Raw genomic sequence first — 12,540 nt, 5'->3', positions numbered from 1 at the left:
GTTTTTACATATCTAACAGTCTATCTGTGTTACCATTTGAGAGGAGTCTGTATGCAGTAGCTTTTCCTGTAGGTTGTCAGATGGGTAGGACTGCGATAGGGTTACTTTTAAGACTGTATTAAGCGCTCTTTCACCACGGTACAAAGAAATTCACATTTTAAAATATTTATTCTATGGGCGACACTTCAAATGTGGCATTCATTACGAATAACAGTGACACGCACAGACTGTTCAGGCAGGTGCTCGAACGGGTGGCATGCCTGACGGGTACTGGGGATCGGTACCCTTGGCTTTGGATAAACTGAACTGTCAGCGGGGCCGCTGCCCAGGGGCCCACACAACCCATAATCCGTCCCTGGCTGCGCGGTTATAACACCTAAAATAAACTGCATACATATGTGTCTATGCCAGGTCTGATAAATCTAAACTATTTGTGCGTATGTATTTTTTATTTTGTACGTACATGTTTTTTCCCAATTAAATACACAAAACGTTTGATAAATGAGGCCTCAGGCTGCAAAACATGGATTTGCAGTTTCCATTTTGTGTCAGTTATGCTGGATTTTTGGGAAAATCATACTTTAAGTTACAGCTGTATTGACCGCTCATCAAGAAAATATTTAGCATCATTGATTATGTAACTATGTAACTGTAAAGGTTTTGTCAGTCTTTATTAAAAAAAAAAAAATCCATGATAATGAGCCTGTTTCCTCCGGGTACTCTGGTTTCCCCCCACAGTCCAAAGACATGCTGAGGCTAATTGGAGTTACTAAATTGCCCATAGGAGTGCATGTGTGAGTGAATGGTGTGTGAGTGTGCCCTGCGATGGGCTGGCCCCCCATCCTGGGTTGTTCCCTGCCTCGTGCCCATTGCTTCCGGGATAGGCTCCGGACCCCCCGCAACCCAGTAGGATAAGCGGTTTGGAAAATGGATGGATGGATGATGAGCTTTGTGTATTGCAAACAAAATGAGGAACAGCTATACAGTAGTTAGAGCTAGCTAGTCGCCCCGTTTGCCTTATACTGGGCTACTCCACAAAGCAAGTTTAGACAATGACCCAGATCATTTCAAAAGTTTCTACAAAATATGAAACCCGATTCTTGGCTGCAGATCAATGTCCATGGACCACTGGACCTTGCACAGGTCCCAGTCAAGTCGAGCTGCCTTTAATTTAAGCAGACAACTGTTTGTTTAGCAGTTTCCTCGACTAAAATTAGCCATGTAGCAGCATGTTTTGCCACTCAGTCCATCCAAGGGGGTTTGTTCTGGCAGGAAAGTGACGTCAACACATACCCTCTATAGCTATTCGTTTGAGCATTTACAGATTTCTGTCATTTTGTCATTGGTCTTTACAAAATGCACTGCCTTCCTACTAGCAATTATGAAGGTGTTGTTCTGCTTAGTCAGTGTTCCTCCTTTACTTTATCATCAAACCACGACATTTCTTCACACAAGCACTACAAACACGTTTAACTGAACTTGTTTAACAATTAAACCTTTTTGTAGCTAGTTGCTCTCAGCAATCAATTATTGCTGTTTCGAGCAATAATTAAATCTGTTAATACCTTTGATTCTTGTTCATTGTTGTCTTTGCTTCTTATAAAGCATTAGTAGTCTTGTATTGTTTCACAGTTTAGTTTGCATGCTTTGCATTATATTCTTCTGTATAACATACTGTAGATTAAAAAAAATTGCTCGCAAATTTTTCTCTCTAGTTCACCATAAACGTGCTCATTATAAAAGTTACATTTTACGAAGTTTAATTACGTTTTTTCTCTTTTCCCCAGGGTAATGATCCCGGATCCCCCTACTAAGACTGGATTCTGTAACTGTATTACTTTTATGCCCCCTTCCTTCCCGAAATTAAACTACGCCCTTGTTTACGCAGCATATTTAGGAAAAGCAACATCGTTTCGCTCTTGAAATGAGAAGAAGCTTCTAGCCACCCACCAGGGCATTGAACCTACGTTTTTATCAACAGCGCATGTGCAAAACCATAAAGTTAGATTCAGTCCTCCAGATGACCTCCTATCAGTGGAATTAAACAATTTGTAGAGCCGCATTGGTTAAAATGGTTTAATTATAATCGTGGACGCAGGTTAGTATTCAACACGGGTAGGGACCAACTCAAGCCCGAACCCCCGCCCCCTAAACACACAGGGTACTCCCACAATACTGGCAAGCGCATGGTACTAGGCCTACGCCTTCGATTATAGGCTAATAGATGTTTATATTCTTTTTTGCTAACAATCATAATTTAGAAAGATTGCAAAATATCATACATCGCAGGCAAAATGTAAGTTATTTTAGAAAATTAACATGAACCGCTAATTCGTGTTGGTAAATTTGACGACACAAAGCTACAGTGCAGTTTTTCCACATCGTTTTATTCCAGCCTCTATCCCTTCCTCGTGTTCTGGGTCGCCGAGATTATTTTATGTCAACATAATTTCTAATTTAAGACGTAATTTACCACTTATGTTAAATAATTTACATAAACTTTACCAAGATAATTTATACTTTGTCTTTTCAAATAAAAATATGATTCCGGTAGCTTATGAAATTAAATATTACGATTCAGTTCTATACTCACTGCATTCTCCTGTGTAACGTTCCGTGTAGCCCTGCTGCTCATTTCGGTACTAATCTGACTTACGTAAAATATCCTTGGGGTTGTGCGCATTAGCTGATCTGGTGTATGACTAAAATTGTAAAAGAGGGATTAAATGGGGGAAATTGCGTGTGTTGGCTGCAGCAATAAGCACCGTGTTCCTCACTGAAGTCTCCGAATTTGCATTACGGCCAGCTGCTCATTTTAGCGGCATAAATTAACTTGTGTATGTGCTTGCCCACTTTCCAACGTAATATTAGTAGTTATCGTTGCAAACATGTCACATATAAATTCATTAGGAAAAGGAGCTCAGCAAATCAGACAAGAAAGGGAAATGAGTGTCCGGTGTAAAATCTACTTACAGTTGTAATTTTAGAACACATGAATTGATTAAAGAGAAGGGTAAATTAGAATTAAATCGGAATTATTTTTTTATATGAAATGTTTTCTTCATTCTCGACATACAACTTTTGTTGATGTGAAAAATGATGATGTAATATTTACGCAGGCGAATTAAAACGACAATTCCTTAGTCACAGCTTGTAATGATCGCACTAGATTCAAAATGCATAACCCATATTCAATACTAATTAACAACATATATGGAACTAAAATATATATAACTTTGCATCGCCAACACATTTAAAAGACAGTTCTACTTAATTTATTATAATGGAAGGAACGTTATTTACAATCCCAGGGACCGTAAATTGACACAGCAAAGCGAGAGATAATCAGCATAGAATTTGCTTCCCATTCTGATATTTATATATATATATATATATATATATATATATATATGTGTATATATATATAAAAAAATATCAGAATGAGAAGCAATACATATATATATATATATATATATATATATATATATATGTGTGTGTGTGTGTATATATGTATATATATATATTTTTTTTTTTTTTGGTGGGGGTGGATAGTTTTAACCACACACGCGGATTCCGACGAAAACATGCCCTCTGAAACATACTCCACGTTTTGCACGGGAAAACCTGAAGACAGTCCAATGGATTAAAAATGTCCAATTGCCATGTACTATGGCACGTTAACTCTTTGCAGTACTTTCTCATCGAGGTGGTTATTAAAAGCATTTTGACGTCAATAGAAACGAGTTAAGTTTGCGTGTGATCTACTACGAGACCAATACATCAGGACCGGAGTTGGAGCGAGTTTGGGGACCTTCGCGGTACAGCCGTAACACAGAGAAAGTCCGCAGTTGAATCGATTCAGGAGAGCCGAAAAAGAATATAAAAGGTAAGTGTATTATTTGCGACATATGAGCAGAAATTGTTCTGTTTTGAAGGAAGCTGCTTATGGTATTATCGGTATAACATGAAAAAGTACGGAATTATTTGTCAAGACTATTTGTTCTGAAACTGCAAGGCAGGTCATTTATATAGCACTTTTATAGACATGCTCAGCATAATTAATCGATTTAACATCACGACTTAAATGTTCATAAGAAAAATTTTAAATATTTAAAAATATTGCCAATTATTATGGAAAAGAATGAATTCTGCCGTATTTGATACATTAAACAATATATTTGTTCTATTAAAAAATGTAAAACATGGCCAAACGACATAATGTTTCCTAAAAATGATTGTTGTGTAAACCAGCGATTCAGACGTATTTTTTAGTCTTGAAATCCAGATTATAGAAAATATTTCAGATTGTGGGATTTAACTTCACACATGCTGCACCAACTATGGCTTGGGTTCAGTCGTTTGTTTAATCCGCAGCAATATTTCCAGTCATTCGGTAGAAAGAGCTCGATTTCATCTCATTGTTCATTTGTCTCAACGAGGTACATTTGTTCCATCAACCCGATCATTCTGTTAAAATTGACATAGACTCTTCAGTGGTTTGACTGCCAAGAAAACACACCCTGTCATGCCATACCATAGAAAATGTACATACTCCAAAAGTTTTGTTTAAATTTATATTTAAAAATTATGTCATCGCAGTATTATTATTATTATTATTATTATTATGTGAGAATGGAAGTGTGTATTCAAATTACTGCATAATAAAAAATGTATATTTCTTCATTCTTAGTATTGCGGGATTGTTTGATTAAAAACCTTACTGTAACATAGCGTACATATTAGAAACGGATATTGCGTATATTACGTCGATCTTACACGTTTTTATCATCTTAATCGTGCGTAAAATTTCAATAGTTGTTGCAATGATATTGTAATTTAAAGCTTTGTTTGTCAAAGCTCTATGAGTTACAATCCTGCATCAACTTTGAATGTGTAATTGAACAGTATGCTAATTATCACTCCAATACTAATACATTTATCCTATATATTTCCTAATTGTGTCGCTTCTAAAGTGTTCGTATAAACGCAGGATGTCCAAAGAACCAAGTGCTATATCTAGAAAGGCGGCACATTTCTGAAGGAGTAAACATGCAAATGTATAAGCTACAGTTCGACTCATATTATCATAAGCAAATATTGAGGATCTGCACTAATACAGTCCCATCTGTGTTACTTTGTTTGAAATTACTGCAGATCCGTGATAATGAAACGTCGAGTGTCACGACAGACGGACATCTCAATCAAGGATTAGTCCAGTCATTTTACTATTGAAACATAAAATTATCATCCAGGGGGAAGGTCGTAGGCATTATCACAGCGCCGTGTCATTGAAATCTGCCCATGACCCCAATTTCAAAAGGCTGGACATTCTTAAGTGGCAACGGTCTCATTACATCCCATTAACGACAACCTGTACGAATGCTACTAGGATTATTATTGATCTTGTTTTTACTATAGTACCTACAAGTACAATTAAAAGCATGAAATGCCTACCAAAACAGACGATGAAATTCAAAACTATTCTGTAGACATTTTTTATTGTTATTTTTATTATCTTATGTATTTTAAAAGAAATACGAAGCGTAGATTGCGCTTTTTGATAGAATATGTGGTAAGAATATCGTTATATTTAACGATTTTTTATTTTAATTTTTTTAGCGGCTGCACCCAAAAATGGACTTTCACTGCCACAAACTTTCAGCATGTGTCCAAATAGGTAAGTATTTCTGATTCATTTTGGAGTACGCTATTTTAAGAGTGGAGTACAGGTAACGAAGAATTTGTAAAGATGAATCTAAATTTTTAATCATCAGATTTTTATTTTACAAAGGTAATAATTTCTTTGCCAGGGTACATATATATATATGGCGCCCTCTACTGGCTGTGTATTGGTATTGTTTTTTTAAGACCTAATGGAACACAATTCCAACAGCACGTATGTGTTTGATATATTTTTATAATTATAAAATAGGTATATTTTTACAATTATTAGTCAGAAATACAAGCTTCAGTACAGCGCTTCAGTGCAGTTTTCATTCGCCGGTCTATGCTGTCATGTTAATTTATCTTTATTTTACTGCCACAACGACAATAATAATAATGGTTCATTTATACGCACCTTTTATATTGATAGTACTTATTGTGGTCATCGTCATCAGGTTTTTGGGGAAATTTAGAGTTTAAACATTTACAACTATAACAATGCTTGATTTCGATCAGCCGGATTGACCTTTAAATAGGCTGTGTGATAGTTGACAGTTGGGGAAATGAAGTGAAATATTAAAGCATTTCCCTGACGATTCCCATTTAAACGGTTGTGTTGTCGCACATGAATCGACCGAGTGATTATTGCTTGTCTAAAAAAATATCATCATGGTATATGACATAATTCACCATTTTAATTCGTTAGAGAAAAAGAACGAAAATGTAAAAATAATCCGGGCAATTTAGAGCTCGAAAGAATTTGCAAGCGGCAGCTGTATTTAATATAATAGGACAGATGGGTCCATGCAGATCTCATTAGGAGTGGCTATTTTTGCCTGGAGAACTCACGACGTTTCCCCGATTTCTCTGGAAGGCCTGCCAATGAAGTTTATATAAAGGGCTTCTGATGGATTCTGTGTGAGCGACAAAGGCTTCTCGAAAACGCCAAATATATGCGGTTTATGCGTCTTAGATTTGACTTCAGATTTCAGAGAGTGGAATCCAGAAAACGAAGCGTTTGTTCTATATTATTAATTCAAAAATATTTTGGGTTAATTCTCCCAATGTTGTTATAAATAGTATTTTCATTCTGCATAATAAACGGAACAATTTTGATGGATATTTTTGGATGCATATTATTTATCAAATATATGCTGAATATATAAACAAAAACTAGTTATCTACTGAGGTTCTAAGCACTTATTTTGTTATCAGAATTTGTTATATTCAGCTATAGTACCTCACTCGAAGAATAAAATGTTGCTAATCAAGTTTGGAAAAAAGCTGCATGTGTGAAATTCGGATAATGAACAAAAACGCTAAATAGCACTAAGTAGGTGTCGCATTGATTGAAAAGCCTAAGGTTTGTGTTTTTCTCAGAAAAATAATTCTATTAAATAGCGTGTAACAAATAATATAGGTCCATATTTTTAACTGCAATATTTAATATTGTAACAAATAAAAATACATTTGCGGCTACAAGAAAAAGCCTTGTGTCTGCATCATGGTTTAAGTTTTGTAAATCACGTTAGGTCTTGCATATCGGTCCCAGCATTCTGCTGGAAATAATTTTTGATTGTTTCCGCTTCATACATTTTATAATATAGGCATAGTGAATCAAATACACGTAACCAACGTAAATAAATATATACGTACATAAATTAATAAACCTAACTTTGATATCTGAACAAATCAAGAAAAAATAACAGTAGGCCCACTGTCTTGCATTTTGAGAAATCTTTCTGTATAGGCAATAGGTCTTTATTTTTTGTTTGGAAAAATAAGAGAAAACATTTACAACTTATCTGTTCTGCCGTCGGATAGAAAAAAATACATTTGACTTAGCCTGTCAAAAAGTGGGATGGATTAGATGACGTCAAAGAAGGAAAAGTTACTTCAGAGAGCCTGCAAGGACCTGGGAACATATGAATTGAAAATTGAAAGATCTAATATCTGTGTGATTTTCCGTGGGTCTTCTGTCACCTGCCTTTTTAATCACTAGCCTCAGCCGTTATGTGTTCCAGCCTCCTACGAAAATGTTTATGCGGTTTATTTAGTGGCTTATTTGAGTTATACGCTTATTGTTTTAATTTGCGAACGTCTTTTAAATTGATCGGTGTGAAGTGTATTTCAGGGGCAGCTGCGCAAGTCTCCATCACAAATATTTTCTGAGTATAGGGGCGTTTCGGCTGGAGCTAAGACGCGGTTTCTGGTTTACATCGATCCTTCAGGCTTGTTATTGATGGCTTCTGTGAAGGGTCCGCTGTATTTAGACCAACAACTGCACGGAAATAAATCTGAACCTGGCAACCAAACAAATTCAGTCATGGCTTCTAGCCTACAGCCGCCCCAGCGGTTTCGGGGTAATAAACACCGCCTAGGGATCCGCGCCGCGTCCGATACCGCCAGTCCTGAATGCATAGGTATAAGGCTCGGCCTCTAGATAATTCCGTTTCCCTAGAAAAACATCTAAAATAATTATTGTATTTACCTACTGCATGAAAGAGTAGAGTTAAACTTTAAATGAATACAGCGTCTGGTACTTAGTTCAATTCTGCGATTGCAAAATTACTTTTGACTTACCTTTTCACTAATGCAGAGAGAGAGAAAATTCCCAACAAAACTGAAGACTCTTCAGACGACCCGTCAAAGAAGAAGAGGCAGCGAAGGCAGAGGACGCATTTCACCAGCCAACAGCTCCAAGAGCTAGAGGCCACTTTCCAGAGGAACAGGTATCCAGACATGTCTACAAGAGAAGAGATTGCTGTCTGGACCAACCTCACAGAGGCCAGAGTCAGGGTAAGACATGCAACGATGATTACATGATAAAGACAATCTGCAATTTTTAGGGTTTATTTCTTACTGTATACCCTGTCAGTTTAAAAGGAGTGCAGGCTATTGTTGTACCAGACTGCATGCATAAGCTGAGTGACAGATTATACAGAATTAAAATTGACTAAATGAAATGTCCATTCATCTAGTTATCCATCCATCCATCCATCCATGGATACATACATGCAGACATACCTGTACGTATACATGCATACACAGACACATACATACATACATTCATTCATCTTTAAACTGCTTATCCTGGTGAGGTTTCCTGGGTGTTTGGCAGCAAAGGCGATAATGTGATGTATATTCAAAGGTTTATTTTTAAATTTTACTTTTATTTTTCATATCCTTTGTGACTGTATTCTTGCTTGTTCCTTCTTAAATTATTCTAATAGTTGCACAGTCAAAAGAGCAGTTGAGGATACATTTCACATGTTGTACCTGTATAACTATGCATGTGGTAATTAAAAGAATCTTGAATTTTAATGTAATGTAATGGCATAAGGTCTACAATCATTCATTATGCTAAATAGCCTTCCAATGTAAAGGGGGAAATGCACAGAGACACACTCACACATCAGACCCATAGGCAAGATTTTGTATATGTGTATATATATATATATATATATATATATATATATATATATATATATATATATATATATATATATGAACTATGTTTGCTATGGTTGTTCTCTGTTTCTCATTACTGAAGGGCTTTTTCCTTGCTTTATGGGACTTCAGTCCTGCTTCTAGGAGCCTGATACAAACTGTCCAACCTGATACCTGCGCTTAATGTGTCCCATTCCTTTTGAAGGTCATTTGATTTCATCCTCCAATTCAGGAGAGACTGTCGGATAAGTTAACGGTCATCTCTGGCATTAGAATGTTGCTTTCGCCTTTTACCTGGCTGGTTTCTGGTCCTTCCCAGTGTCTCCTGCTTCACCTTATTCTCATGTACTGCCGACTTAGACATTTTGAACCTGGAAGCAACCTGTTGCTCGGCGCAGCCTTCTGCCAGCAGAAACACGATCTAACCAGAATTTACAAATGTAGATTTGTTTAAAAATATAGAGGGGTCTTTTAATTTTTTTTTTCATGACGTTGTGTGTCTATATATATAGTTATGCTGTTACAGACGCCGTTAGTAAATGAGCATAAATAAAGCACATGTAAATGCCATTGCATGTCGTGGAATACTGAAAGGACACGTACGCTGTTCTTGTTAATATGCCTTAACATTACTCATTTTTACAACTATTTTAGGTATGGTTCAAGAACCGCCGGGCAAAATGGAGGAAAAGGGAAAGAAATCAACAAACGGAACTTTGCAAAAATGGATTCGGTCCTCAGTTCAATGGACTTATGCAACCCTATGATGACATGTATTCCAGCTACACGTACAACAGCTGGGCTACCAAGGGAATAACGTCAGCCTCGTTGTCAACCAAAAGCTTTCCGTTTTTCAACTCCATGAATGTCAATCCGTTGTCATCGCAGGCTATGTTCTCGCCACAAAACTCTATCTCTTCCATGGGCATCAACTCAAGTATGGTACCCTCCGCGGTAACCGGCGTGCCGGGTTCAAGTCTCAGCAGCTTCAATAACTTGAACAACCTAAGTAATCCTTCTCTGAATACTGGAGTTCCTGCGCCGACTTGTCCATACGCATCGCCGACGTCCCCTTACGTGTACAGGGACACGTGTAACTCCAGTCTGGCCAGCCTGAGACTGAAAGCAAAACAGCATTCAAGCTTCGGATACGTTCAAAATCCTTCTTCCGATCTGAGTGCTTGCCAATACGCAGTGGACCGACCTGTGTGAAATCCGGGAATACTATAATCGTTTCTCAGGAAGCAGACGATACAAGTGTTCTTATATAACGGATGCACTATATTGGATAAATAACTGAAAAAGAGCTGAAAATCATGATGGAATTTCTATCCAAGAAAATTATATATTTAACTGGACTGTCCGGAATGGTATTTAATTTGTTGTAGTTTCAAAGATTGAACACTCAGTGTATAAATTGAACAGTAAAACTAATTTTATAAAGGCGAATGCAAATAAAGAATATAGAAAACATACAGGGATGACATTTGCTTACCGATGAGGTCTTGTGTTCTAGTAAATGCACCAGTTTTTGTGTTTTGAATCGATTGGAAAATGTATTATCTGATGTCTTTGTGCAAATGGGTTTTGTGCATAAGGGTTTTTATCCCTATGAAGAATTCGCTGCATGTGTCTAGCCTAGTATAATTTTTGGTACGATTTTTAAAATTGATTATTAACTTCCCAGATTTTTGTGTTCGGGCGTGTTGATGCTGCTTCTTGTTTGGGTACCGAACCTTAAAAACGTTCGTGTAGAGTGGGGGGTTTATCAATAAATAAATTGGCGAAACATGTTGTTGACAGGTAAGTAAAAACAGAAGATATTCGCTGTGGAAATCGGCTGCACATTGATTATTTGGTCCAAAAGAGTATGCCGAAATGCGAAATGACAACGGGCAGTAATATTTTCATTGCTTAATAGACCTGTTGCTCAATTTCTTCGTTGTATATTTCAGTGACTTTAAATAGTAAGCGAATAAATACAGTTTATTTTCTGCCAAGTTATTTATTTCACCGGGTTGTGAAATGCAGATATTGTAATAAATGAGGGGAACGTGTATACACAAAACAAACAAACAGATCCCTTACGATATTACATTATATTACCTAATAATATTCCTGCAGCGCGCATAAATTAACCATTCCACTTCATTACAGCCCATTTAAAAAGAAATGTAGGCCCAATGGCTTATAACTGTTGAGATAAATTTTGCTTACCGTTTTATTCTTTTACTTACTCCCAATGAGAATTTGGAAAATTGTACAGGCGTACAATAAATGTTATATGCAAAAGTTTAGAATCCAATAGTAATTAGGATATTCGGTCTCTCACTTAAATTCGTGGAAAGATTCCATCTGTCTGAAAATCCTTGTTTTTGTACCCGTCTTAATACACATTTCTACAAAACAGATCTGGTGAACGAGGGATTAATCCGTTGAAAGGCATGCATCTGAAGCCACACACATTGGAAAATGGTGTCTTACTTAAAATTTCCTCAATCATCTGAGATATCGGAATAACATTTTCTGGTATGTCTAAACCTTGAAAATTATAGTTATATCATGATGACAGTGTTTTCCAAATATTTCATTACTTGAATGAATGCATCCCAGACATGAGTGAGTTAGGCCTATCTCATTCAATATTTTTAAAAAGTAGGTGTTTAAAAATAGCGAATCAATGGCGAGTTATTTCGTAACATTAAGTATTTAATTATCTCATACTTAAGATCGCTCGATAATTGGAGAGTGTATCTCGAAATCCTTTGTAACTAGTAATTCGTACTTTCTTTCGTAAACTAAGCAGTGATCCTACCCTGGATGGGTTTCCAGAAAGCTTCTAAAGGCTAAGCTGAAAATAAGTAGGCCCACTTTAGCCACGTACGTTTTTTCAATAGTTCGGGCATCACGTGCAACCATGTGGAATGATCCATTACTCCATCTACTGCCCCGCTCCAATTAACATATTTTTGGAGGTTGGGAACTTGAAAATGAAAACTCAAAGCAGGAAGTGAAATGTCAAGTTGGAAAATGAACAGAGAAAAAGTTTTTTTCAGTTATTTTTTTTAATCTTTCACAAATGACTAATACATAAGTGGAAAATGAAAATGCTGTTTCATTTTATTTTTAATTTTGGCAGGATCGTTGCGCATAGACTGTGGAAACTAAATGGCTACGTAAATCTAGCAAGTGGAGAGCAGCGCCGCCAGGCATGGATGGCCACAACAGGAATAGACAGAGAATACTGTTAATTAGTGGCTCCAGACCGATGTTTGGAAAATGGAACGTAATGCATTGACATCGACATATTTATAGTATATTTTTATTTCAGGAAACTTATTGTACGGAAAATAAAATATAACCTATAACACACAAGTGGACAATTTTATAGAGCTCCCCCTAAAGGTCGCAGGGGAAGATTTCAAG

The 12,540-nt window shown here is 36.6% G+C and overlaps 1 protein-coding gene and 1 long non-coding RNA gene across 3 annotated transcripts in view; both read left to right on the top strand.

The window, feature by feature from the left end:
• LOC125723207 (uncharacterized) overlaps nt 1–12,540 on the top strand; it is a 136,432-nt gene that overhangs the window by 87,532 nt on the left and 36,360 nt on the right. The window lies entirely within an intron of this gene.
• LOC125723180 (pituitary homeobox 2-like) lies at nt 3,762–10,556 on the top strand. 2 transcript variants are annotated; one of them, XM_048999593.1, is made up of 4 exons: nt 3,762–3,886; nt 5,620–5,677; nt 8,264–8,463; nt 9,769–10,556. In XM_048999593.1, the coding sequence occupies exons 2-4, from the start codon at nt 5,635–5,637 to the stop codon at nt 10,324–10,326; spliced, it is 801 nt and encodes a 266-aa protein (XP_048855550.1). In that variant the 5' UTR covers nt 3,762–3,886; nt 5,620–5,634; the 3' UTR covers nt 10,327–10,556. The 2 variants fall into 2 exon arrangements, with proteins under 2 accessions (XP_048855550.1, XP_048855549.1); XM_048999592.1 differs by lacking the exons at nt 3,762–3,886; nt 5,620–5,677 and adding an exon at nt 7,619–8,087.

This window comes from Brienomyrus brachyistius, unplaced genomic scaffold (genome assembly GCF_023856365.1).
Source record: "Brienomyrus brachyistius isolate T26 unplaced genomic scaffold, BBRACH_0.4 scaffold46, whole genome shotgun sequence".
NCBI lineage: Eukaryota > Metazoa > Chordata > Actinopteri > Osteoglossiformes > Mormyridae > Brienomyrus > Brienomyrus brachyistius.
This window is presented reverse-complemented; position numbering and strand designations above follow the sequence as displayed.